At 51.4% G+C, this 27,979-nt stretch overlaps 2 protein-coding genes across 2 annotated transcripts in view; one reads left to right on the top strand and one right to left on the bottom strand.

Annotated features, from left to right (window-relative positions):
- Positions 1 to 27,671, bottom strand: part of SMIM17 (small integral membrane protein 17) — a 33,744-nt gene extending 6,073 nt beyond the window's left edge. The window contains exons 1-5 of the mRNA XM_032324838.1: positions 27,636 to 27,671; positions 25,117 to 25,236; positions 17,454 to 17,555; positions 15,686 to 15,788; positions 3,152 to 3,525 (exon numbers count right to left, since the gene is read on the bottom strand). Coding sequence (XP_032180729.1) covers positions 3,152 to 3,256 — 105 coding nt within the window. The 5' untranslated portion in view covers positions 3,257 to 3,525; positions 15,686 to 15,788; positions 17,454 to 17,555; positions 25,117 to 25,236; positions 27,636 to 27,671. The remainder of the gene's footprint in view (positions 1 to 3,151; positions 3,526 to 15,685; positions 15,789 to 17,453; positions 17,556 to 25,116; positions 25,237 to 27,635) is intronic.
- LOC116579434 (zinc finger protein 891-like) lies at positions 18,358 to 22,426 on the top strand. Its single transcript, XM_032324843.1, has 3 exons — positions 18,358 to 18,511; positions 21,918 to 22,057; positions 22,365 to 22,426. The coding sequence occupies exons 1-3, from the start codon at positions 18,360 to 18,362 to the stop codon at positions 22,424 to 22,426; spliced, it is 354 nt and encodes a 117-aa protein (XP_032180734.1). The 5' UTR covers positions 18,358 to 18,359.
- Positions 27,672 to 27,979: the final 308 nt, after the last annotated feature.

The following is a 27,979-nucleotide window of genomic DNA, read 5'->3' as shown; positions in this document are numbered from 1 at the left end:
TCCCAAACCCTCGAAACTCAAATCTGAATGCATTTCCCCGGACACCTGCACCCTCTGTCCCCAGCCCCCAGCACAGCCTTCCTCCTTCTTGACAGGCCTCCACCACTGTCCTCACCGGGCTCCGCAGGCATCGCTGCCCACTTGTCTCCTCACCCGCACCTGCTCTTGTACTAGAAAACACTGTCCCCACTCTGTTCTAGTCTCCCACTCTGGTCCACTCCACCACTGACCCCAATGGTCCCCTCCCCTCACCACACTCCCCAGTCCATCCCGCCAGCTTCACAATCCTCAGGAGCCCCCCTGGTCTGGAGGCTTTCAATGCTCCACCCAGCAGGGCAGGGCCCGCTCTGGACATGGCCTCAAGGTCTCCCTCGCTATAGTCCCTATGCTTTCCCTCCTCCAGGACAGTCCAGGCCCAAACAACAGTGAACTCCAAGGAGGTGAGTTTCCTCCCTCTTTGGCACCCTCTTCTATTGCTTTTTAAAAATTGAGTTTTGGAGGCACCTGGGTGGCTCAGTGGGTTAAGCCTCTGCCTTCAGCTCAGGTCCTGATCTCGAGATCCCAAGATCAAGTCCCACCTTGGGCTCCCTGCTCAGCGGGGAGCCTGCTTCCCCCTCTCCCTCTCCCTCTGTGCTCTCCCTGGCTCATTCTCTCTCAAATAAGTAAATAAAATCTTTTTAAAAATTTAAGTCAAGATACACATAACACAAACTTCAAACTCGGAACCGTTTTCCGGCGAACAGCTCGGTGGTACTCAACACATTCACAGCTCCTCCTACCTCCTTACACCTGACACTCTGTCCCCACTGAATGACGACCTCCTCAAGGCCATCCATGGTGGAGCACGCGTCAGAGGTTCCCTCCTTTTTAATAACACGTTTGCTTGTCTGTTCGATGTCGTAGCCATTGTGAATAATGATGCTATGAATACACAGGTGTGCAGATACCTCTTGGGACCCTACTTCCACTTTCTGAGGTCTACGCCCTGAAGCAGAATTGCTGGATTGTAGGGCAATTCTGTTTTTAGGTTTTTTCTGGGAACCTCCATACTGTTTCCCACAGGAGCCACACCAACTCACGTTCCTAATGGTGCACAAGAGTTCCCTCTTCTCCACATCCTCAACAACACTTACTGCTTCCTAGGTTTTGTTTTTTTTAAGACTTTATTTATTTCAGAGACAGCGAGCAAGGGAGAGAGCACAAGCAGGAGGAGCAGGAGGTAGAGGGAGAGGGAGAAGCAGGCTCCCCGATGAGCAGGGAGCCTAACACAGGGTTCAACCTCAGGACCCTGGGATCATGATCTGAGTCAAAGGCAGACGCTTAACCCACTGAGCCACCCAGGTGCCCCAACCCTGGGTTTTTTTTATAACATCCATCCTATTGGATTTGAGGGGTTCCACCGCCCCGAAGGCGACAGTCTAGTCTGGAGCTAATCTGCCTCCCTTCCCTCCCCACCTCCGTCCTCTCTCTCAGAGAAAGCAGCTTCCTGCTCAGAGCAAGCATCCAGCCAGGAGGTAAAGATATTCGTTTGCTTTCTTGTGCTTATTGTCACCTTCACCCTCAGTACCATAAAAAGCAGGGGTGGGGGTAGTGGCTTTCCATTCCTAACAAAGTTTCCCTTTGACAATTCACTGAGAAAGACCGTGAAGGTGCGGCCACTCAGGGGTCTGGTGGGAGTGTACGTGGATTAACCACTTGGAAAACTACTTGACAAGCATCTGCTGAAGCTGAAGTCACCACCTCCCTCCAGAGAAAGGACAGCTCGCGCCACAGACACTCGCAGGGTGGCACTGTTGTCAACCGGATCCATAAAGCGCAGCAGCTCCGGTACATGGACCACCCCACTGGCTCTCGGTAAGAGGACGGACAAGTAAGCTGCTGTGCATTCGCACAATGGAGTGTTACTCAGAAATCCAGGGTCAAACAAAAAGAACAAGCGCAATGACACGGATGAGTGTGGAAATACATGTCCTAAACTGCGTGAGAAGAGCCGGACACAGAGAACACATGCGTGATTTTATTCATTAAAAAGCAAGTGTGGTACACGCAAAGAAACTGACGTTCGTATCAGTTACTGGCTCAGGCTGGGGACAGGGGAGGGCAAGGCACTTTCTTGGGGGTCCTGAAGATGTTCTGTAGCTTGACCTGAGTAGCAGTCCCATGGGTGAAAACATTTGTGCAAATTCACCGAGCTCTCCCTTCACATGCTCTGTGCCCACTGCTCTGTGTGCTTCAGACCTCACGAAGACAGAAAACGAAAACCAAACACGAACTGATTAAATGTCATGGAACTTCGTGGTTTGCTGCACAGGCCTGTTTCGATCTATAAGTAAATGAGTGGTTTGGAGATTTGCACGTTGTACACATGTGGCTGTGTTGCTCGAACCCGGTTCTGCAGTGTCTTTGACATCAATGTTCACCAAGTTTGACAATAAAAGGATGGCGTTTGAGACTGTCTTGGTTTCCCATGGCTGCTGTAGCAAATTTCCACAAGCTGGGTGGCTTAAGACAATGCAGACTTATCTTATAGTTCTGTAGCTCAGAGGTCTGAAATGGGTTCCCCTCGGAGAAACTCCAGCTGTCTCAGGGCTGGGTCCCTTCTGGAGGCTCTGGGAGAGAATCAGTCTCCTTGCCTCCTCCAGGATCGTAAGCCTCCTGCGTTGCTTGGTTCTGCAGCTCTTTCTGCCACCTTTACAGCCTACATTGCCCACTTGAGTCTCTCTCCCGCTGCGTCACTGTGATTCTGACCCTCCCGCCCTACTTTTCCACTTTTAAGTCCCTTGCGATCGCTTCGGTCCACACAAAGAATCCAGGATTAACCCCCATCTCCAAGTCAGCCCTCACCCTGAAACCAACAGACTCACAGGTTCTGGGGATGAGGACGTGGACATCTCCAGGGAACCATCCTTCTGCCTACCACGGGGATTAAATAAAAATGCTAAAAGAGAGACAAGGGAAGGGATGGAAAGGAAAAAGTGTTGAGGAACGGTAGCATGGGTGTTGCTGGGACCACACACGGGAATTGTCAAGGGTGGGGGAAGAATGAGGCTCACGGCTGCCAGCCTGGCAAGGAGTGAACATGGCGGTGACCTCACCGAGTCATCGTAAGCTTTGTGCTGAGACCGAAGGAGACTCCATACATAGTGAGTACCTGACGAGTGGAGGAACACACAGGTTTTTCCTCGGCCTGGCTCGTCCTTGCTCTTCTTTGTTGGCTTCTAGAAACTGCCCGTACCTCGAGGCTGAACGGAGACATCACTTCCCGCAGGACTCATTAACACTTGCACCATGAGGGCTTGAATGTAAATGACTTCTCCAAGGCATTTCTCAGCCAGTACTTTGTGCCAGACCTGTGCTGAGTACTGGGCCTTGCGCGTGAACCCGATACCTTCAGTGGCTCACGTTCTCCTGCAGCAGGAGGACAGCGAGCAGAGAACAAGGAACAAAGCAGCAGACCTGGTGTCTGGAACACCAGCAGCACGGTTCAACATCCAGGAGCTCCACCATAACAAAATTGAGATAGACCTAAAAAGATAAACACATCCCTCCCCCACCCCCTCACATTTACTTCACTGTTTGAAATTCAAAATGAAACAGGGGTCCAGAGAAATACTTCTCTATTGTAAGGAAAACCTGAGCAAATGCCAACTGATGGCCAGGATGGGCAGAGGCAATAGGGAGTGGTGGGGACTGTGGCAAAGGAGAGATCGGTCTGTGTCTGAAGAAGCCTAGCTAATACTTGCCCAGTGAAAACGTGGACCTAGGGTCACCTATCTTCTAATTTCTGGAGAGAACACTGGAAATCTATGGTTTTAGATTACATCTTCCTCATTTTAAAACACTTCCAGACGTTTAAAAGGAGGACACCATGTCAGCAAGCCACACAGAGCACGCTGTGGGCCGGGAAGTGTGCAGACGGTGGGGAAAGGCCGCGTCAACAACATTTTCCATGAAAAAAAGCTATTGCTCATGATGGGAAAGTTATAGAGAGAGCGTGAGTAGGGGGCCTGTTTTTGCCTTTAACATGAGCTATAACCGTGTGTTTAGCGTGAGCGAAAGGCACGTCGGGGAAGAGAGGTGACCACGGAGAAGACAAGGGCCTGGGGGTCCAGCTCATAAGAGGCTGGATCCGGCTGGATGGAGAAGGGAGGAGGGAAGGGGCAGACAGCACTCTGCGGAGGAATTCACCCCTCACCGCCTCCGTGTTAGTCCCCGAGGAGGAAGGAGGGATGTGTGGCCGCAGCAACCCGCCACCGCAACCCTGACAGGAACCCCGGCAGCCGCCGTTCCCGGGAGCGCGCCAACGCGGCAGGCCTCGGGGCGCACGCCGTGACCTTTCCCGCTGCAGTCCTGCCCTTCTTCTCCTCTGCCGGTACTGTTCCGCCCATTCCACAGACGGAGAAGGTCCTCAAGGCCGGAGCCGGGCGGGGAAGCAAAGGCGCCGGACCCCGCGCCTGTGCGCCCAGCCTCCCCAGGGCGGTAGGCGCGCCCAGACCCACAACGCACACGTGCGCAGGTGTGCGCGCGGGCGGGCACAAAGACTCCGCGTGCTAAACGCACCGGGAGATCGGACACAGACGCCGAGACCCCAGCGAGACCGGGGCGCACGTGCACTCAGCGACCCAGGTGGGCGCGCAATGCAGGGCCATTCCCCTCCCCGCGCAGAGGCCGGATTCCAACTGCGGTGACGGGCGGAGGGGCAGTCCGGGCGGCGCGGAGGAGCAGACCCGACCCAGACCCAACCCAGCCCTCCCCCAGCGGGCGGAGTGGGAGCCCCCTTCCCAGACAGGCATCCTCGCAACGCCTCTGGTCCCACCCCCAAACATTCCCGCTCACACACAGTCACCGGCGCGCTTCCCGGGTCGTCGCCGGAGCCCCCAGCCCCACCTCCCGCCCGCGGGGGTCCCTCGGAGGACTCACCCTCCCCTACCAGACCCAGTCCCGCCACTGCAGAGCTGGAGCCGCGGCGCCCGCGGCTGCGCAGACGCAGAGGCTTCGAGGGTGGGGGTGGGGGACATGGGGGAGCTGGGGATGGTGGGCCGCCTTCTCGCTGCCTCCCCTCTCCACTCTCGGGAGCCGGGACCTGCAGCGGGTAGGGAAAGGAGCGGAGGGGCCACAGGGACGACATGGCTGCGGTGAAGTTGCTGGAGGAGTAGTACTGTGCCTGCCAAGGGTCGGCCACAGCGGGATGAGCTGTCCTTCCCCCACTGACGCGTATGGAGGTTATGCCCAACTTCCCCAGCTGCAGATGCGCGCCAAGGCCAACAGCCTCCTCAGGCTCCTCGGTGATTCTCTATTCTGCAAACCCGGGTCAGGGTAGGAGGGAGGAGGAAGGAGTTGGGGCAGAGATGTCCCAGAGGCCAGACTGCCAGGGGTCAGAGGCTGGCTCTGCCGTTTGCTACTAGTGTGTCCTTGGGTGTGTCACTTAGCGTCTCTGTGCCTCCATTTCCCATTCTGCTTACCACCTCCCAAGACTGCTGTTAGAAAATAAGCCAGGCTTGTAATGTGCCCGAAACAGTGCCTAATTGTTGCTACTATCATCACTTGTTCAAGGTTTATGCAATCACTACTTCCCAAATCGCTCTGGTGGAAGCTACATCAAAGTTTTAGATTTTTTTATAAAGTCAGAGGTGGGAAGAAAGTCTCTCTCTTTGTGGTCTTATTTGCATCTCATTATCTTACATGTTTGTTGACCAGGTTTATTTTCTGTTCGTTAGCTGCTTGTTTATACCCTCCCTGCCTCGTTCTGTTTGTTTGGCTTTTGTTTCTTGACTTATAGGCATTCTTTATATATTCCGGCTACTGATCCTTTGCCTGTTCCTCTGCCTGTAGCAGACATCTTCTCCTGGCCTGTCACTTATCTCTTCACTTTGCTTACACAGGGCCTAAAGTTCTGGATTTTGATAAAGTCCAGGCCATTCACTTTTTCCACTCAGATCAACACACCTGATTCCCCAACCTTGTACTTTACAGTCTTTTTTTATGTTTAGCTTATTATACCTTCTGGAAATTTTTTGGATAGTGTGAAGTAAGGATCTTTGTTTTCCACATGGATAGACCATTGACTAATCCTGGTTTCCCAGAAAAACAGTGGAAATAACTGTCATTTATCCAACCAATTGGATGAGCAAAGGCATCACATACATGAACATTATTTCATTTTAATCAATGACCCCGAGTGGTAGGGTATTATTGTCCCCATTTAGCAGAGAAGGGAACTAAGGCATGAAGGGGTTACATGATTTGTCCAGAAGACACATGGCAAGAATATGGGAGGATTGGGGTGCCTGGGTGGCTCAGTGGGGTAAAGCCTCAGCCTTTGGCTCTGGTCATGATCCCAGGGTGCTGGGATCTAGCCCTGCATCAGGCTTTCTGCTCAGCAGGGAGCCTGCTTCCTCCTCTCTCTCTGCCTGCTTCTCTGCCTACTTGTGATCTCCATCTGTCAAATAAATAAGTAAAAAATCTTAAAAAAAAAAAAAAAGGAATATGGGAGGATTGAGGGGCACCTGAGTGGCTCAGTCCTCTAGCCTCTACCTTCGGCTCAGGTCATGATCCCAGGGTCCTGGGATTCAGCCCCACATTGAGCTCTCTGCTCAGCGGGGAGCCTGCTTCCCCCTCTCTCTCTGCCTGCCTCTCTGCCTACTTGTGATCTCTGTCAAAAAATTAAATAAGATTTTTTTAAAAAAAACAACAGACTCGAGTTTGAGGGGTTTCCCCAGAGTGAGGTCTGGGGAGAGGCTATGAAGAACTTCTTAGGAAATGACTCCTACCCCAGACCTGTGTCTGGAATCCTATTCTATGTCTTCCTCTGACCTTTCTTTAATCTCTTACATTTCCCTTTCTCAATCTTGGCCACATCTGCATATAAATGGAAATCATTTTATAACTGCATCGATTTCTGCATAACATCCATATATTAGTAAGTAGTAATTTTATTTTAAATAAATGCAGTTTCAGGACACCTGGGTGACTCAGTGTGTTAAGCCTCTGCCTTTGGCTCGGGTCATGGTCTCAGGATCCTGGGATCGAGCCCCCGCATCGGGCTCTCTCCTCAGCAGGGAGCCTGCTTACCCCTCTTTCTCTGCCTGCCTCTGCCCACTTGTGATCTCTGTCTCTCTGTCAAATAAATAAATAAAATGTTCTAAAAACAAACAAACAAACAAATAAATAAATGCACTTTCTTTTTTAAAAGCGCCCCTTGAGGGGCGCTTGGGTGGCTCAGTGGGTTAAAGCCTCTGCTTTAAGCTCAGGTCATGGTCTCAGGGTCCTGGGATCGAGCCCCGCATCGGGCTCTCTGCTCAGCGGGGAGCCTGCTTCCTCCTCTCTCTCTCTCTGCCTGCCTCTCTGCCTACTTGTGATCTGTCTGTCAAATAAATAAATAAAAATCTTTTAAAAAAATAAAAAATAAAAGCACCCCTTGAAAGAAAACTTTGCAGCACTTTGTAAGTGGAAAGCCGATTTCACGCTTCATAACAAAAAAAAAATGGAAATAAAATAAAAATTAATAAATCATAGCTAGAAGCTGCCATTTGATGTAGCAGATTGAATTATCGGCCCCAATTCACCATCACCGTAGCTGTGACACATCTTCACTCTTCATGGCGAGTTGAAGGGTGAAGAAGTAAACTCTGATTACCATGAGACCATGGAAGGATAAAGACATGTTATGCCCGTGAGCTTTTTCCCCTTTGCTGACTGTGTTTTCTACCCTTTTGCTGTAATCATCATCAGGAGTATGCCTATATAATGAGTTCTGTGAGTCCTGCTAGTGGATCATCAAATCTGGGGGTGGTCTCGGGGACTTGCTACACCACTCTCAAACCCCCAACCAGTACCTATGACTGCCCTTCTACCAGGAGCTAAGTACTGCTGACATCTCTTTAGGGCTCCAGGAGTAGCTGGGAAAAGGCAAATTAATGCTAGGTGTTCATTCATTCACTCACTCATTCAACAATTCAACAAAAACTCATTAAGCAGCTGTTACGTTGTAGCTGCTGTTCTAGGTGCCAAGATAGTCAAAGCCTGTGGCTTAATGGAGTTTACCTTCTAGTGAAATGAAGCAGACAACTAAACCAATAAATATAGAACAAAATATAGTTTTGTTGATTCTGAGTTACATGAAATAGATCAACAGGATAGTAACTGCAAAGCCACTCTAGAAGGGAGTGGTCAGGAGAGATCTTTTTGAAAAGGTGGCATTTTGAGATAAGACCTGAATGGTGAAAAGGAGCCAGTGATGCAAGAATTCTTGGCAGAGAGAACAGCAGGTGCAAAGGTCCTGAGGAACAATAAGAAGGCCACTGTGACCAGAGTGGTTGAGCAAGGGAGAGAGCAATGGGAGACAGGATCGGAGAGCCATCCATGGTCTTGAAAGCCACAGCAACATCTTTGAATGTTATAGTAGGTGCACTGCGAAACTAGGGAAGGACATTGAGGAAGGGTGTGATATAATCAATTTACATTTTCAAGGCATGACTGAACTGTTGTGTGGGAAAAACTCCAGAAGGGGCAAGAGATAAAATGGAAAGATTAGTTCGGAGGCTGTTGGACTAAACCAACCATAAGATGATGGTGGACTGAAGTGATGTGGCCGTAGGAGTGGAAAGCAGTGGACAGATTCAGGATACACTCTGGGGATGGAGCTGGGAGGACTCCCTGATGGGCAGTATTTGGGAGGTAGGAGAAAGGAAAGAATGAAGGACGACTTTTAGACTCTGGGCCTGAACAACTAAGTGCCCTGTAGTGAATGCAGTGAGGAGGACCCACTTTCTTTGTGAGAAAACCCAGAACACTCTCTTTGGGGCATGTTAAGTATTTGATGCCTGTGTTTTTAAGACTACGACCAGAAGAACCTGGGTTACCCAGAAATCAGCATTCAGAAATTCTGGGGGTGAGGGCTGTGGAGTGGGCCCAGGAATGCTCAGAAGAGCACATGTAGGGGCTCCTGGGTGGCTCCGTGGGTTAAGCCTCTGCTTTCAGCTCAGATCATGATCCCAGGGTCCTGGGATCGAGCCCCACATTGGGCTTGGGGAGTCTGCTTGTCCCTTTCCCTCTCTCTCTACTCCAGCTCTCTCTTGCTCACTTTCAAATAAAGAAATGAAATATTTTAAAAAGAATAAGGGGGACGCTGGGGTGGCTCGGTGGGTTAAAGCCTCTGCCTTCAGCTCAGGGTCCTGGGATCGAGCCCCACATCGGGCTCTCTGCTAGGCATGGAGCCTGCTTCCCTTCCTCTCTCTCTGCCTACTTGTGATCTCTCTCCCTCTGTAAAATAAATAAATAAAATCTTTTAAAAAATAAAAAATAAAAAAATAAAAAAGAATAAGGAAGAAGAGGAGGAGGGAACAGGAGGAGAGGAGAAGAGCACGTGTATGCAGCAGAGCCGTGGGCTCCTGACACTGTCCGCGGTGCTGAACTGGTCAGGTCTGCGCTGTCTGTGGTGCTGAACCTCTGGGTGGATTAGCTGGAAAGGGCTCTAGCTCCCCCTCTGCCTCTCTTTCCCCCACTCTCTATCTCTCTCCCTCTCCTTCCCTCTCTTTCTCCCTCACTCTGTCTCTCTGTGTCTCTCTGTCTGCCTCCATCACTGTCTCCCTCTCCCTCTGCCTCTGTCTATGTGTGTCTCCCTCTCTGCCTCTCTCTTCCCTTCCTTCTTTCTCTCTCCCTCCCTTTCTCTCTGCCCTCCCTCTTTCTGTATGTCCCTCTTTCTGCCTCTCTCCCTCCCTCCCTCTCTCTCTCTGCCTCTCTCTCTCTGCCCCTCTCTCTCTCCCCCTCTCCTTCCTTCTTTCTCTCCCTCTCCCTGTCTATGTCTCCCTTCCCCCGCTTTCTCCCCCTTGCCACCCTCACCTTCTCTCCCTTTTTCAAAGAACCCACCTGCCTGGGGAAAGCCCTGCTGTTGCCTGGAAACAAAGCTCTCTGGGCTTCGGGGAGTGCAGGATGAAAGCAGATGAGGGAGAAAACTGCAGAGTCATTTTTAAGAGGCAACTTTGGCTCTTAGGACAGCAGGACCTGACTACAACTTGAATGGAATTATTAACACATTTTGTATTAATGTACAAAAAGAAAATCAGGGGGAAAGTGCCCAGGATTCAGGCTGATGGTTACCTTGGGCTGAGGGGAAATGGAAGTGTTACATAAGTATATGTGAATTATTGTCAAGACCCTATTTTTATGTTATGAGGTGGGGTCACAAGAAAGGTATTATTGTAGATTTATATAAATACAGCATGGCTATATATTTTTTTAAAGATTTTATTTATTTGACAGAAATCACAAGTAGGCAGGGAGGCAGGCAAAGAGAGAGGAGGAAGCAGGCTCCCCAGTGAGCAGAGAGTCCAATGCGGGGCTCTAACCCAGGACCCTGAGATCATGACTTGAGCAAAAGGCAGAGGCTTTAACCCACTGGGCCACCCACGTGGCCCAAGCATGGCTATATTTTATGCTAACCTAAATCATAAACATTTGAAATCATGAGCATTGGGAGTATTTTTTGAAGTGAAAAGAAGTCTTACAATTCAAAATTCCTTAAAAAAAAATCCATACTTTTTTTTTAATTTCTTTTCAGCATAACAGTATTCATTGTTTTTGCACCACACCCAGAGCTCCATGCAATCTGTGCCCTCTAATACCTACCACCTGGTTCCCCCAACCTCCCACCCCCTGCCCCTTCAAAACCCTCAAATTGTTTTTCAGAGTCCATAAAATCCATACTTTTGAATTGTGTACATCGTAAACTATACTTGTTATTATATTATCACTTTATCTAGTGAAGAGACATGTCAACCATTTTTGTTAGGACTATTCTTGAGTTATGTGAGTTCTGAGTTGTCCAGAGTCTTCAAGAATGAGTCCCTGGCATAAGATCCACCCACTCTGGGACAGATGGATGAATATGTTTGTTTTTCCCAAAAATCTGGTCACCAGGGAAGCTGCAGCTACTCTGATCACTCAAGAGACAGACGTTCAAAAAGCACCCACTATGTGCTGGCCATTTCAGGGAACAGCCAGGATACCGGAGGCATAACCCCTTCTCCTAAGAAGACTATTTCTCTACCTTTTAAAGAGCAGGAAGGTTTGAGTCAGACTTCAGTGACTGATATGAACCCTTTGATCAGCTCCAGTCACTGAAGTCTGACTCTTACCTACTTTTCTATCTTCTCATGGAGCTGTTGGCCTGGAGGGTGATATTCCAAATTCGCTAAAGAAGCTGGAGCTCATTACATTATATATATTCTTGCTTTCTTGCCTTCCTCCCCTTCTAGAATGTAGACTCCATGATGGTAGGAGCTGTGGGTTTTAATTCATCCCTGAGCCCCTAGCATTTAGAACATTGTTTGACACACCCTGGATGTTCTATGAATGTTCTTTTCAAGGGTTGAGTGAACAAAAAGTGATGTTTTGTAAAGATAAAATATCCCAATATCTTAATGATGGCAACTCATCAAATTAAAAAGATGAGTGAACTGAACCGACACATGGGTGGGCTGGATACAGCTCATGGTCTGCACAGTTGAGTCATCTGAGATCAAGGAGTCCTTACTGAGCAGAACTCTGCCATGAGACTGTTCCATGGGCAGCTGACCTGTTCCCCACTCTGGTCCCTCGGCTGTGGCCCAGAGGACAGGGCTGTGGCATCAAGCAAGAATCCTGTAAGCAACGATCATTCCACAAAAAGAAGAATCTACTTATTCTTTTAAACAACTACAAGGAGGGGTGCCTGAGTGGCTCAGTCAGTTAAGCATCTGCCTTTGGCTCAGGTCATGATCCCAGGGTCATGGGATGGAGCCCATGTCAGGTTCTTCTCCCTCTGCCTGCCCTTTCCCTGCTTGTGCTTGCTCTCTCTCTCTCTCTGGCAAGTAAATAAATAAAACTTGAAAAAATGTAAAAAAAAACTGCAGGGAATTAATTCCACTATGTTGCTGCATGGTCTTTCCCCCAACTAGCAGACATTAAGGTTGTATCCAGAGACTAATCATTTGGGAGCCTCAGATCTCTTGGGAAAGGCCCAAATTCAACTTGCAAACAGCTAGAATTTAACCCAGGGAAATCTGTCACCTAAGACCTTCTTATTTTGCTACTACTGAAAATCCTTCAGTTTATTCTACAGGATTTCCCCTGTGGTGGTGGTGGGGGGGGGGGGGGGGGTGTGTGCTGGGGTGAAAGAGAAAAATGACAGAGTTGCCAAGTCTGCTTAGGAAATATGCGTCCTCTCCATGCTGTCAGTTAGGTAATATCCTTACCCTCACTTCATACAACAAAATAGATCTTTGTGGACCGATGTGGAAAGATCTTTTTTTTTTTAAGATTTTATTTATTTATTTGAGAGAGAGAGACAGTGAGAGAGAGCATGAGCGAGGAGAAGGTCAGAGGGAGAAGCAGACTCCCCATGGAGCTGGGAGCCCGATGTGGGATTCGATCCTGGGACTCTGGGATCATGACCTGAGCCGAAGGCAGTCGTCCAACCAACTGAGCCACCCAGGCATCCCCCGATGTGGAAAGATCTTGAAGACACATCATCACATGGAAAAAAGCAAACTGCAGAGCCACAGTTGCAGTCTGACATCACTCATATGAAATCCTAACTACACACGATACAACGTCCGATATTTTCTATGGATGAGTAGACGCGTACGAAAAAGTTTAGCAAATTTAAAACTCGACCGATGATTATGAGAAAAGGCTCACAAGATTAGCAAGTTTCTCGAGGTTACACATATTCATTCATAATGAAAAACCTGTAGTTTCGTTAAATGAGGATCAAAGCCAGGAGACAGATCAAGTCTCAGCAAGGCAAAATTCAGGTGTTTTAAGTTTTTGTTTTGTTTTGTTTTGTTTTTACCACGGATTACAGATTTACAACAAGTGTTTTATTATCTGGGGATCAGGACTAGACAGGGAGGCCCTGTTAGATTTGGTTAATCTCAGGGATCAAACTAATTTTTTCTTCCTGACTATGGTACAACCATGAGTGTGACAGTTTTGCTTCCACATGTATTGCTTATAAGATAAAAAGTTAAAATCCTAAAATCCAAAGATACTGACAATATGAAGGCATATTTCCAAGTCAAAGATGTTAGAATGTAAAAAAAGGGGGAGGCACCTTAGCATCAAACAAATATGACACATAGATTCAATTATTGCAACTGTTCAGCCATAACAGTGCATATATCATAGTAAAAGACCCATATATATTTGGCATTGTTATTATGGGATGGCTAATATTAGCCAGGTTTGTTCTACGGATAGGGAAGGTGAAGCTCAGAATCAATGATCCCCAGACGTGCACACAAAAGCTGCATCTATTTCTCTGGGCACACACACATCTGTACATGAGGAAGAAAAGTGCCTCCCAGTGTGTCCCATATCCACCAGCTACTCACCTCCAGAGCAGAGGGCTGCGCTGATGAAGTGAGAGCCACCGGAAGTCTTGCTTTATCAATATGTTCTGACCTTTGACAAAGAAAATATGTTTACTTATTAACTGTCCAGAAATAAAATAAAGTAATATTATTTAAAAAGGGATTTGGAGAAGGTGAGTGCCCCTCCAAGAGACAGGCTGGAAATAGTCTTTCTCAGCCCTGACGCCCAACACCTTCTGATTTCTATTAAACCGGAGTCCACCTGGCTCACACAGCCAGTAAATCGCAGCCTTGTGATGCATACCTGAGAGACTGGCTCTAGAGACTGTCCCTGTCCTGCTCTGTGGGGCAGACTCTCTCTGGAAGTTCTTCAACACCAGGAGAGGCACCTCCCCTCCCCAGGTTCACCCCAGGACTGCCCAATCCCAAGGGGAGGGAGCTGAGGCACAGGTTGGCTGTGTCTACTCTGTTTGGTCTTTGTTCTGGGTCTCTACGGCAGTCCTCTTCCCACAGAGGATCCTGGATCCATTCTTGGGCAGCCAACCCATCTCTCCTTTCCAATGATGAGAGATTGTTGATTGCCGCGGAAACACTCCCTCGGATGTAGACCACCAGCCAAGGGAAAGACAGTCCTACCATCTGATTCCCTTCTTTGCTGGCCCTGTTAGGATCCGATGAGATGTGGGGGGGTGTATATGTACATGGACAACATCTCTTGGAGGCTCCCAAGTGGTGATTGCCAGAAGAGAACCCTGCTTTTCTGTCATATATTCTTTTGACCCCTTTGAGTTTTGTATCAAATAAGCTCTTCAGTGAATAATGAGAAATAGCACAAAAGTAGGTAAACTTATCATATCAAAAAATGGGCAGAAGGTATGAACAGACACTTCTCCAATGAAGTCATACAAATGGCTATCAGACACATGAAAAAATGTTCATCATCACTAGCCATCAGGGAGATTCAAATTAAAACCACATTGAGATATCACCTTACACCAGTCAGAATGGCCAAAATTAGCAAGACAGCAAACATGTGTTGGAGGGGATGTGGAGAAAGGGGAACCCTCTTCCACTGTTGGTGGGAATGCAGGTTGGTGCAGCCTCTTTGGAGAACAGTGTGGAGATTCCTCAAGAAATTAAAAATAGAACTTCCCTATGACCCTGCCTTTGCATTACTGGGTATTTACCCCAAAGATACAGATGTAGTGAAAAGAAGGGCCATCTGTACCCCAATGTTTATAGCAGCAATGGCCATGGTCGCCAAACTGTGGAAAGAACCAAGATGCCCTTCAACGGATGAATGGATAAGGAAGATGTGGTCCATATACACGATGGAGTATTATGCCTCCATCAGAAAGGACGAATACCCAACTTTTGTAGCAACATGGATGGGACTGGAAGAGATTATGCTGAGTGAAATAAGTCAAGCAGAGAGAGTCAATTATCATATGGTTTCGCTTATTTGTGGAACATAACAAATAGCATGGAGGACATGGGGAGTTAGAGAGGAGAAGGGAGTTGGGGGAAATTGGGAGGGGAGGTGAACCGTGAGAGACTATGGACTCTGAAAAACAATCTGAGGGGTTTGAAGTGGTGGTGGGGGCGGTGGTGAGAGGTTGGGGGAACCAGGTGGTGGGTATCATACAGGGTATGGATTGTATGGAGCACTGGGTGTGGTGCAAAAATAATGAATACTGTTATGCTGAAAGTAAATAAAAAATAAATTTTAAAAAAAGTAGGTAAACTTAAAGAACTAAGATAAAACGAAAAAAGAATGGGACACAATGTCGACATGAGAGGTATGGTGGCTTAAAACTACTTTTTAAGTCGGGCTCTGCACTCAGCCCAGAGTCTGCTTAGGACTCTCTCCCTCTCTCTCTGCCGCTCCACCCTGCTTGCTCACTTTCTCTCTAAAAATAAATAATATTTTTTAAACCCCCGTTTTTTAAGACTTTACTTATTTATTTGACAGAGACCACAAGTAGGCAGAGCAGCAGGCAAAAGGAGAGGGGGTAGCAGGCTCCCTGCTCAGGAGAGAGCTCCATGCGGGGCTCGATTCCAGGACCCTGAGATCATGACGTGAGCCAAAGGCAGGGGCTTAACCCACTGAGCCACCCAGGTGCCCCAAAAAAACACTTTTTAAGATAAAATAAAATAAAATAAAAGTCATGTCCCTACATATTAAAAAGAAAAACGAAAGAAATCTGAGTGGTCAATGCACAGGAGGCATGCTGATTTATTTTCTAGACTATCCTTGTGGCTCGTATAATTTCATTGTTACTTTTTGAACAGAACTATGAGGGTCTCAGTTTCAGGTAAGATGGGGTAAGTACCTTTGTTCTGTCTCTCCCACTGAAGAATTTCAGTAAATCAGCAACCTGCACAGCAGTAGGAGCCAGTATTTTAGTCACAGACAGCCAGCACCCTTTCGGTGACCTGTAGGACAGGACAAGGCAGCTGGGTCAGGCACTCCCGTCAACTCCTCACCAGCTTTCACAGGAGCATCTCAATAGATTAATAACCTGTACAGACATCGTGCTGTTAACTGTGTATATTTGCTCCTCAGGGCTCTGCTCTAAGTCACCATCTCAGAGAGATCCTCCCTGACTCCAAAGCCAAAGCAGCCTCCCTTCACGCTCCCCCTCATTACCTCCGACCACACTCAGAAATTAGCACTCCTGGCCTCATAAGACGAGGGCCTTGGTTTGCTCACTGCAGGACTCCCTGCTTCTAGAACGGGTCTGGCACAGAGGAGGGGCTCAGATATTTCTGGAAATAATGACTCCCTGCTCACCCCAAAGCCTCTTGTCCCTTGAGGTTCCTGCTTATCAGCAGATGCAGGAAATCAAAGTATTTTCCTATATTACGCATCCACCTTATTTCTTAGATGGCCACTCTCCCACCGTTAAAGGGGAAAGAAGAAAAAAAACCACTCAGCCTCCTTCCTGACCCAAGTATCTCCTCCTCCTTTCCATACACCTCTGCTCACACCAACCTCCCTGTGCAACATTAAATTCGACAGTGGAAAAAATGCCAGCTTCACACCTGCCGCTCCTTCCCCTCCACTCCTCTCCCACCTCTCACCCTCTCTGGGAAGCAGGTGATCACCTATAATAAACACCGCATCCCCGTAGGCAGGCTTTAAAGAAACTTGGGCAAAAGAAAGATTCCTCCTATGAATGTTGATGCTTTGGGAAATATTTACAGGGTGGATGAGTATCCATGATGAAGGAAATGGAAAATCCACTCCCCCGCAGGGAGTGGCCATGCTGGGGGGAGGTGTTGGTGAGTGGGGGTACTCCCAGTATCTCTCCCTGGTCTTGGGAGACCAATAGACAGTAGGGAGACTTGTTCTGCTAACACGCATAGAGCAGGGTTGTCCTTAAACTTCACATCAACCTTAGGAGGTGATAATAAAAGTATTATAATGATAATGACCACACGGAAGAGAGCCTACTTGCCAAGAACTGCTCTAAATGCTCCACCGCTAGACTCTGTTTGTCCTTCACAACAACCATGTAAGGTAGATGCTATCCCTTCTCCCTACCATACAGATGAAAAAACTAAGCTGTAGAGAATTTAAGTCACTTTCCCAAAGTTCTTTAATGAAGGAGTGGCAAGGCGAGAGTCTGAATGCAGCAGTACACTCACTGCCTGACAGCACTCACCTGGGGCCACCAGACATTCCAGGGACAGAACCTAGTTGCAAGGCCACACCTAGCTGCAAGGGAGCTTGGGAAATGCCACTCAAACTTAGGGGTTCTAGCACAGTCGAGGCGAGATACTGGGGGACAATGAGCAGTCTTCACCACTCCCCCACACACACTTTGACCTTCTCCCATGTTAGTTAAGATCTCAAAATTCAGGAGCTCACAGCCAGCTGCTGCCCATGATGGGGGGGGGGGGTGGCAGTAATTAAAAGAGGTGTTCTGAGACATCAGCGGTGAGAGAGCCAACAGAGAAATCACTTTGGGAGGTACCAGTTAGCTATTTCAAACGGACACCTCCTTTAGGTGGACAGGGCCTCCAACACCCAGCCAGTGTCAGAGACCTGCTTGGTGGTGTGGGGGAGCAAATCCATAACCGAAAGATCTAACTTACAAAATCCTGCGGCATCATTTCTCCCACATTCTGTTGGTCAAAGCAAGATATCCAGACAGCGCGGATTCAAGGACTAGGAAAACAGACTCTTGATAGCAGGTGCTGGAAAAAAATAAAAAATAAAAAAGATGTGCCGTTTTTAATATCCAAAATGAGAAAAATTTAAAGGAAAATGGAAAGGCAGGCAGGGGGCAGAAAAGAGAAAGGAGCAATGGAAAACAAAAGGAAAAAAAAAAAAAAACCCAGCCCCAGTTCCTCGGAAGAGGTAGTGTGGGACGGTGTGGTGGAGTGGGGGGCGCTCCTTGGGCGGGTGACCTTGGCTCTGCCCATCCGTTCTCCGTGAGTTCCAGGATTTTCTAGCTGAGATCCAAGTAAAGACAAAAACACAACCGCATGCCGTCCCCTTCTTGCTGACCCTGCCCTCTAGCCTTTCCCAAATTCATTACACCTAAGCCTCCTCCTGCAGTTAAAGGACATTACAGGGGTGTCCGGAGTCTCTCCGGGGGCCGGACACACAGTACGCTCTCAGTAAGCGGTAGTAGTAGTAAAGTCATCCAGACACACAGCAAGAGGCACCCCGAGACACACATGGTGAGGCGCCAGTGGGTTAGTCCACACCAAGGGCTCCAGGGAGCGCGAATTGCTTTCGTCCGTCTTGCGCTGTGCGGTTTGAAGGAGGCCGCCCCACTCGTACAAGTGCAAGAGAAGCTCGGCCCATACAGTGAAGAGACCTAAGACGTTAGGGCTGCCCCGTTGAAAGCAGGAGCCGGTAGCCACGCAGAACCATGACACCGTAAGTTAATTAAAACACGACACAACCGCAAATTCGGTGCCGCGGCCGCACTGGCCACATTTCAAGAGCTCAAAGCCACCTGCGGCCAGTGGCCGCCGCGCCGGTCGGGGCGGATGCAGAACCTTTCCGCGAGCGCGCGAGGGTCTGCCGGACCGCGCCGCTGGAGGGGGTCCTCTACGGGGCGCCCTCCGGGAACGCCGCGGGAACGAACGCGTACAACCCACAGAGCAACCCTACAGCAGGTCTCCTTCCTCGCAGTCTCCCTGCAGATGAGAAAACCGAGGCTCAGAGGTGCAACCACACAGGTCGGGGTCGGAGCGCAGGAGCACCAGGGGCCAGAGATGCTGCACCCACCCGGTTCGAACGCATCACCTCTTCGTTCTTTTCCGTACTGCGGAGGCTGTTCCCCTTCCTTCCCCTCTTCTTTCCCCACCCTCCTCTTACCCTCTCCCCCCACCGCTTCCCCACCCCCGCTCCTTTCCCTTATCCCCCTCAGCCCCCTTTCCCACGGCCCCTCCATGCTTCTTCCCCTCTTCCCTCTCAGTCCTCTCCTCCCACTTCCTCCCGCCTGCCCCCGCCTTTACCCCTCCCTCCTCCTCCCAAGCCCTTCCTCTCTACTCCCCACTCCTCCACCCAAGCCCTGCCTGCCTCCCCGGCCTTTCTTCCTGCCTCCTCCCCTCTCTCAGAGCCCCTCCCCTCTTCTCCTCTCTCCAAGCTCTTCCCCACCCCCATTTCTCCCCACTCCGGCATCCAAGCCCCTCTTCGCCTACCCTCCCAGTCCTCTTCCCTCTTGCCCTCCCTCCTCCCTCCTCCAAGCCCCTCCCGTCTTTCCCTTCTTATCCTCCTCCCTTCCACCCTCCTTCCTCCAAGCCTTCCCTCCTTTTCTCCCCTCAGCTCCCTCCAACTCCTCCCCCATTCCCATCCCCATCTGCTCCCTCCCCCTCGCCTCGGTCTCCTCCCACGCGGAGGCGTCTGGGAGCGCGGAGCGGGGCGTGGTCCCGCGCGGCGCAGGTGCGGGGCGGGAGCTGCGAGGCGCGGAGGTGCACACCGTGTGCTCACCCGGACCCACGGCGGGGTGCGTCCGCGCCGCCCGCCGGGCTTGTCCGCTAGGTTCTCGTGGTGGGGAGGATCACGCACCCGGGATCGCGGGAGGGGCCCGGAAGGGGCTGTGAGCCCTGCCCCTCCGTGCCTCGGTATCCCCACCCGGACAGCGGGTGTGGACAGCACCTGTGCCGGGGTGGCACTCGGAGCTCCATCCGTTGGAGCTGCTCTCGTCGCTGTTGTTTAGGTAATAGTAACGGCAGCGCTGCCACCAGCAGTTTCGGAGCATCGCCTAGCCGCGTGCCGGGCGTGGAGCTCCGCGCCTGAGTCAGCGCCTCACGGACCGTGGGCTGCTCTCCCACGGTGCCCGCGCCGGGTGGACAGGGTCGACTGAGCCCCTACCCGTCTGAGTCCCCTCCACGGGCCCCGTCTCCCTAGCACCCGGGGCAGGGCAGCCACAAGTATGACTTTGAGTCCTGTGTGTCCTCATAAAGAATCAACAAACCCAGGGACCTGGCCTCAAACTCCAGCCCTGTGACACCCGGGGCTGTCGAAGGTGCAGACCCCCGGGGCCGCCCGGGGAAGACAGGCTCGAACTCGCCGGGTCAGGCCTCGGGGGCTTCTGGAACTCCCGGGGCGATGCTGCCGCGGATGCCTGCGGAAACCGGAGAGACACCCTGTCCTCTCCTTGAACCCTACAGGAGCCCCGTGCCCTTCGCACAAGGATTTCCCCCCATTTGCACATGTGAAAACTGAGGCACAAAATGAAAAGCCCCCTCACCCCAACAGGGATGGGGGAGTTAGTGCAATAACCACACTTAAGCCCTGTGCAGGTACCACTTCACAACAACCCTACAAAGCAGGGGTCTTCGGTCCCTCACCTTCCAGATGAGGAAACAGTCTAAGTTACCTGCCCAGGCACCCCCCTAGGGAGGGGCAGGCAGGGCAGCCTGGCCCCCGGGGGCTGCGCTGTGTCAGGACAGAGATCTCCAACATGGGGTGTGCCAGGCCAGTGGGGAAGCCAAACAGCTGTAGAGCTTGTGTTCTGGGTCGCTTCCAGTGGGGGAAGCCAGACAGCTGTAGAGCTTGTGTTCTGGGTCGTTTCAGTGTGAGCAGAAGGAGAGCAATTCAGTTTAATTGGCAGATTTTCCCACCTTAGATAAAAGCATGCCTTCTTTCAGCGTATGGTATGTTGGAGTCATTGAAATACAGAATTTAGTGGCATACACATGTATATTAGTGTAATTATGGTATTTCATGTGTGCGTACTTATACACCTTACATAACCGTATATACAGTATCTAGTGTACGCACATGTATACACCTTGTTTGTGAGTACATATGGTAGCGTTTGTACACCTCCTGTACCTGTTCATGGGTACTGTATGTGGACTGTTTACATGCACACGTATACATATGGTGCACATGGTATTCAGAACAATGGCACGTGTCATCAGTTTACACATATCTCACCCACGCATATATAGTGTTTAGTGTGTGGGATTCTATTGCCATTACAGGTCTCCGTGGCATCTGGTACCCCAGCACACAGATAAAACGGTCACACATACACAGGTAGATGTGGTCTAGTGTGTGACTGACCACGTGTACAGTACATGTGACATTCAGTACTTCTCTACACCCCTCACATACAGGCCATGTGTACCCATTCATATATATGTTTTGTATGTGTACCTGTGGCATTTACTCTGTTCTTTAGAGCATGTGTGTACCTTCTATACTAGTAAAACGTGGTGTAGAGAGAGAGACAGTAAGTGTGTATAGGCCTGCATGTCTAGTATCTAGTACTGTGCATATCGAGTACACGTTTTACATGTAGATACAGTCTCCAGTTTATACCACGATATACCATGTTTTGTACTGCGGTACTCGTGTATCATTAGACACCAACACTGGAGGAAAGTGCCCCAGGAGCCGGGTCAGGGGTGGTGGGGTGCGTAGGCAGAGCGGGCCTGGGTCTGAGCCTGCCTGGAGGCATGTCTCCATTGCCCACTTCTGCCACACTGCAGGGGTCTGGAGAGTGTGAGCCCCTGTGCTGTGGTTGCCATGTGTCTGTGTGTTTCTCTGAGCATCCCCTGAGAAATCTTTCTCATCCCCCCATGAGAAAAGGGGGGCAGGGTGTGTGCATGTGTTTATAGAGCAGCGCTGGGCCTGGCTCCTCACTGTCCTCCCTCTTTCTCTCCCTCCACCTCACCCCATCAGCCCCCCAGACTCAGCCACCAGGCCCCCCGTCACTGTGGGCAGTGAATGGATGGCCGCTCAGCTGCTGGCCGACAAGGCCCTGCTAAGTCGTGTTGTGCCCTCGCCCTCCTTCTCGAGGGGGGACAGAGTTGACTGAGCCCCTGCCCGCCTGAGTCCCCTCCACAGCCCATCTCTCTAGCACCTGGGGCAGGGTAGTCACAAGTATGACTTGGAATCCTGTGTGTCCTCATAAAGAATCAACAAACCCAGAGACTTGGCCTCAAACTCCAGACCTGTGACAATAATGGGCATCATAATCTCACCTGATGTTTCTTGAGTACCTACTATGTGCCCACTGCACTGTGTTGGTGTGTAGGGGGTCCTCCCAGGGAGACCCACTGAAGCCAGCTCCCTGTCCCACCGCCCCCACAGGCCTGGGTGGATCAGATGACTTTGTGGCTGCAGGAATCGGTGACCTTCACCCAGGAGTGGCAGCAGCTGGAGCCAGCTCAGAGGGACCTGTACAGAGATGTGATGCTGGAGATTTTCCAGAACCTGCGCTCACTAGGTAAGAACAACCATTGTGGGAAGGTCCCTCTTTCTGGTTCACCACCAGTGACTTACTTCTCTTTGTGTCCTTGCAGGGAGGCATGGGGGAGGGATCTGTCTGGGGACCCTTCTGGGAGGGCACTCAGCCCTCCTAACCTACTCACCTTCTCAAGGCCCCACCTTCTAACATTATCACCTGGGGTTTAGAATTTCAACATCTGAATGGAGGGTTGGGGGCACAAACATCAGTCCCCTGCCTCCGGCCATCAGGCCTTATCCTAGAACCCTCTGCAAGTGCTTGAGGGGGTTTCTCTTGGCTCTCCTAGCTCTGGAAGAAGGCCACGTGGGTGACGAGCATGTGTTCCGGCTCCTTCAGATCCAGGCCTAACAGGGACGGCCCAGAGGAAGCCATTCCCCCCAGAGCATCCTCTGGACTGGCCCTGGAAGAGCTGGGAGGGAGCCGCCTCTGGCACTCGGCACCGGAAGAGGCCGAGGGGCCTCCAGGAAGGGCCCCAGCGGAGCATCAGCCCATCTCCGCCCAGTCAGGAGTCCCAGAAGGCAGGGGCCCCCACCGCTGTGAGCCGCGTAAGCCCGACCATGAGGATGCCCGGAGTGCCCCCGACGGCGGTTAGGAGCCCTGCGTGTGCGGGGAGCGCGGGGAGGCCTTCGCGCAGCGGGCCCAGCTGGCGCACGCCCTGGACGAGCCCTTCGTGTGTGGCGAGTGCGGGCGACGCTTCCACCGGACACCACGCTGGCCGCGCACCGGCGCGCACACACCGGCGAGCCGCCCTACCGCCGCGCCTTCGTGCAGAACATGCAGCTGATCGGGCACCAGCGCACGCACACGGGGAGCGGTCCTACCCGTGCAGCGACTGCGGCAAGGCCTTCACGCTCATCACCAAGCTGGTGGACCACCAGCGTCTCCACACCGCGGAGAAGCCGTTCGCGTGCCACGTGTGCGGCAGGCGCTTCAGCAAACGCTTGTCCCTGCTCGGGCACCCGCGAGCCCCCACGGCCGCCGGCCCCACACATACCGGACGTGCGGGAAGGCCTTCCACGAGAAGTCCGACCTGGCCCACCATCACCGCACGCACACGGGCGAGCGGCCTGTGGGTGCCCCGAGAGCGCCAAGACGGGGGCGCAGAGCCCGACGCTGGCGGAGCAGCAGAAGCACACGGACGAGAAGCCATACCGGTGCCGGCGGTGCGGGGGGCGCTTCACCAAGTCGTCCGCGCTCATCCTGCGCGAGAAATTCCACCCCGGCGAGAGGCCCTCACGCTGCGCCCACGCGGCAAGGCCTTTAGCCAGAACATGCAGCTCGCCGAGCACCCGCGCAGCCACCCCGGCGACAGGCCGGCCCAGTGCAGCGCCTGCGGCAGGTCCTACAGCCAGAGGCCTACCTGGCCGTCCAGCAGCGCACACATCGGTGAGCGGCCCTTCCCGGGCCAGGAGTGCAGCAAGGTCTTCAGCCAGAAGGCGCCCCTCTCTACCACCTACAGATCCACGCCGGCGAGAAGCCGCACCGCTGGGTCAGTGCGGGCGCAGCTCCCGGAAGGTGTCGTTCCTGTTCCAGCGACGGCCATCCACAGCTACAAGAGGCCCTTCCAGTGCGGCGTGTGGGCAAGTCCACCCCGGTCAGCACGGCAGGGTCCACATCGGCAAGAAGCCCTGTCAGTGCGCGCAGTGGGGCAAGGCCTTCGGCCACCGGCCCACGCTGACCGGGCACCAGGGATTCCACACCTGGGAGAGCCCTGCGAAAGCTGCCCAAGGGGAAGGCCTTCAGGCGCATAGGGAATCTCACCTGCCACCAGAAACCCCACGTGGCCGGGAGGGGGCGCCCGCGCTGACCCAGCTCAGGGAGCAGGCCCTCCTCCCAGGTAACCAACAACCGAGCCACCAACAACGGAGCCTCCAGTGACCAGCCTAGTGTCCCAAGTTTCAGCCATAATGCTGAAACTTGAGACTCGGGGACCTCAAGAGATGCCTGTGAGGCTGGTGGCACCTTCCTGAGACTCCAGTAAAGGTAATGACAGCAGGGCCTGCTTCGTGGGTGTTCAAATTGAGCCCCCACACAGGGTGCACATTGGAGTCATGCTCTGCTGTCACTGTCTTGAATTTGCCAGTACCGGGGAGCAGATCAGACCAGGGGCTGAGAAACCACAACCCACAGAGCCAGACATGCTCTTGCAGAGCTGGCAAAGCAAGAATGGGTTTTACCTTTGGAAGAGTCGTAAAATCAAATGAAAGGAGTGTGAGAGAGCTCCTATGACCCACAGAGGGTAAAATATTTCCCATTGGGCCTTCACAAAATGTTCACCAGCCCCTAGCCATCAACCAAGAGTTATCTGTAGGAACTCTGGGCTCTGTTTCACTGTGCTAGGGTAAGGTCCCTGCTTGGTCACTGGGTCTCCTGCCCTGGTCCTCTCTGGGTGGGCTGCTCCACATCAGGTGGTGGGATTCTGAGATGGGATGGCTCCATTCTGTCATCTCTAGGCCTCCCTGTGGGCCAGACCAGCCACTGTCCTTGGTCCGGAATCCCAGCAGCTTTCTGTACCTGGCACTTATCCAGAATAGAATAAATGTGATTCCCTGTTGGGTGGCTGCAGCAGGATCTGGTGTTTCAGGGCATCTCAGGCGAGGGACGTTGGCCCAGGGGGAGCTTTTTGTAGCCCCCCCTCCCCAATTCACTGCATTGGTTTGCTCCTGCCACCATGGCAAAGCACCACAGAAATCTGTCTTCCCATGGCCCTGGAGGCCAAATTCTGAGCTCGAGGTGTCTGCAGGGTTGGTTTCTCCTGTGGCTTCTCTCCTAGGCTTGCAGATGGCAAGCCCTGTGTGAGCCCCTGGTATGTCTCTCTCCTCATGAGGACACCAGCCATAGGATGCGGGCCCACACATACGACCTCATTTATCCACAATGATCCCTTTAAAGCCCCATCTCCAAATACAGTCACATTTTGAAGTTACTGGGCATTGCGATTTCAACATATAAATCTGGGGGAACATATTCAATCTATGACATCCTCAAATGGCTAGAGGCTTGAACTTTTATAGCCGTAGCGGATGTCTACAACCCACCTGTGCTTTGTGTGGGTGGCACGGAAGGCCAGCAACCTTTTCATCATGGTGTGGAGTTGGTCTGGGGAGTCAGAGACCGCCTTTCCCACTGGCACCCAGGGTGGGGGACATGGGCCACCCCTCACCTGTAGAACGTGAGACAGGGATGTGTTCAGAAACGGCTGAGCCTTTGCCACTTGCCCTTCCCTTACCTGTCCCCTGGATCCCCAGCCCCGGGGTATCTCCAATAGCAGAGGTGCGAGATGGTGGAGGGAACCCCCATGGAGTCCTTCCTCCTCCTAACTGGCTGCAAGGAACAATGTCCCGGGCCTTTGGGGTTGCTTGCTGTGTTCAGTGCCTGCTGACCCAGGTCCGTGACCTCACCCGTCACCTCTGCCCGGATGGGAGGTCAGGCACCAGCCCTGTCTAACAGACAAGGAGACACCAGGGGAGCTCAGCACTCAGCACCCAGTAAGTGTGGGGACCAGCAGCGGAACCCGGGGTCCACTGACCCCGCAGCTGCCCTGATCGCACTCCCAACCCACACCGCACAGGCTACAGGCCCAGGGCCTGGGGCAGTTCTTACCCCCCAACGTAGTTGGTGTGGCCTGTCCAGCTCTGGCCCGAAGAGCATTTCTTAAATAAATATGGAAACTGGGTACCATTTAGAAAACAGCAACACTGCACATGAAACGTCTGTCTTTTCTGCTCCCTGATCTCAAGCAAAGTATTGGTCCCCCAAGCCTCCGTTTCCCCTCTGGAAAAGTGGGATAATTAGTAGTATGCCAGATACTAGTTATTTCTTAATAAATATTTTATTATTGATAATAGAGCATAATTATATCATATTATTTGTATATGCTTAATACTACTTATTATGGACAAAATAGAGTACAATGATTATCAATAATAAAATACGAGAATATTCAGGTTGTGGGTGAGGTTTGTACCGGATGATACTCCCGCTTCACTCAGAGCACTTTACAAGTTCACAGGAATTCCATCCAGCGTGTTGGGGTTCGCAGCGGGGTTGGGTGGGTGCAGTGATTAGTCTGTGACGTGAGAAAGGATTGTTCTGTAATTCCAAAGATTCCAAGAGATTCCTCGCCACCGCTGCTCTGGGCTTCTGCAGGACTAGCCTCCTTCTCCCCAATCTCTGAGGCCCCCAGTCTGACCACTCCCAGCCCAGGAATTGGGACTGTGAGGGGAGCTGGCTGACCCCAAGACCCCTTCCCCATATTCTAGGGCAGGCATGTGGGGTCCCTGAGGTTCTGGTGAGGTCCCCAGCAGTAGGGCAGTGTCTATGCAGGTAGAGCAGAAGGGCTACGTCCCTCTGGCTGGACATCGGAGGGCCGCACTTGGCCAGAGGCCATCCCCACTGAGACTGAGTGGGGGAGACTGGCTCTGGCTAGGGCGATGACAGAGCCACCACGCCTTTCATTTTCTGCCACTTTGCCCTCTCGGGGCCTTGCTGGCGCCAGAGAGACTGCCCCTCCCAGAGCTCTAGGAACAAGCTAGGGAACAACTTGTCTGTAAGTAGTTTTTCAAAAGCTGACCAGCCTATCCAGAGCGCTCATGCCGAGAACCTTCTCTACCAGGCGCCAGCCTCTGTTGGCCTGCCCTCAGCGCCCGGGCAGGTACCAGACTACTGTGGCCGCCCCCAAAGGCCCTGCAGTCCACTGAGATGATCCAGACACGCTCACCCTGCCTCCCCTGTTCCTTCCTGGGGGACAACGGGACACGGGCCGCATCCAGGTTTCCAGAAACTGCGTTACATCTGGAGCGGAACGGACTGGCGCTTGGGAAGGCTCGCTTGCTTATTCACAACCTAGCCGGCTGGCATTTGTTGATGCTACCCTCGACTCATTCATTCAGCATTTAGCCAGTGCCTACTGTGTGCCAGGCCCTGTTTCAAGTCCTGGGGAAACAACAGTGAGCAAAACCGACCACAGTTCTGCCCTCGTTCCAGTGAAGAAGATAGATGACAAAGAAGTAAAATCAGTACTAAGGCAGGCTGTAGTCTGGGTCAGGGTCATGAAGCAGGGGATGGAGCTACAAATTTCAAACACAGAAATCAGGAAGGCAATGTTTAAGGCAGGCCCTTGTGTCGTTCAGGGTTCTCCAGAAAAACAAGTCTTATCTTATTATATGTGTATATTTTATTACATATATCATGCATTTTATGTCATATACTATCATTAGCTCATTGTGTCTTTTTCTTTTTTTAATTTAAATTCAATTAGCCAACCTGTAAGGACATCATTAGTTTCAGATGTAGAGTTCAATAATTCGTCAGTCGCATATAACCCCCAGTGCTCATCACAATGCGTGCCTCCTTAATGCCCATCTCCCAGTTACCCCCTCCTCAACCCCCTCCCCTCCAGCAACCCTTAGTTTGTTTCCCAGTTTAGAGTCTCTCATCGTTCGTCTCCCTCTTTGATGATTTCACATTTGGTTTTCCCCTCCCTTCCCTATTTCTTATGCTTCTTATGCTTCACATATGAGTGAAACCATACGATCATTGACCTTCTCTGCTTGACTTACTTCACTCAGCATAATCTCCTCCAGTCCCCTCCATGCTGATGCAAATGGTGGGTGTCCGTCCTTTCTGATGGCTGAAGAATATTCCCTTGTATATATGGACCACATCTTTATCCATTTGTCTGTTGAAGGGCATCTCAGCTCCTCCCACAGTTTGGCTGTTGTGGACATCGCTGCTATGAACATTCGGGTGCAGGTGCCCCTTTGGATCACTGCATTCGTATCTTTGGGGTAAATCCCTGGTAGAGCAATTGCTGGGTCTTAGGGTAGCTCTTTTTTTTTAACATTGTATATATCTTTTTTTCTTTAAAGATTTTATTTATTTATGTGACAGACAGAGATC

The sequence above is a fragment of the Mustela erminea genome, chromosome 19 (assembly GCF_009829155.1).
Source record: "Mustela erminea isolate mMusErm1 chromosome 19, mMusErm1.Pri, whole genome shotgun sequence".
NCBI lineage: Eukaryota > Metazoa > Chordata > Mammalia > Carnivora > Mustelidae > Mustela > Mustela erminea.
This window is presented reverse-complemented; position numbering and strand designations above follow the sequence as displayed.

Coding starts and splice junctions, on each gene's coding strand:
- LOC116579434 (XM_032324843.1), top strand. CDS start 18,360: ATGCAGAACCTTTCCGCGAGCGCGCGAGGGTCTGCCGGACCGCGCCGC. Junction 18,512..21,917: donor TCCTTCCTCGCAGTCTCCCT/GCAGATGAGAAA, acceptor CCCACCGCCCCC/ACAGGCCTGGGTGGATCAGA. Junction 22,058..22,364: donor CCAGAACCTGCGCTCACTAG/GTAAGAACAACC, acceptor TGGCTCTCCTAG/CTCTGGAAGAAGGCCACGTG.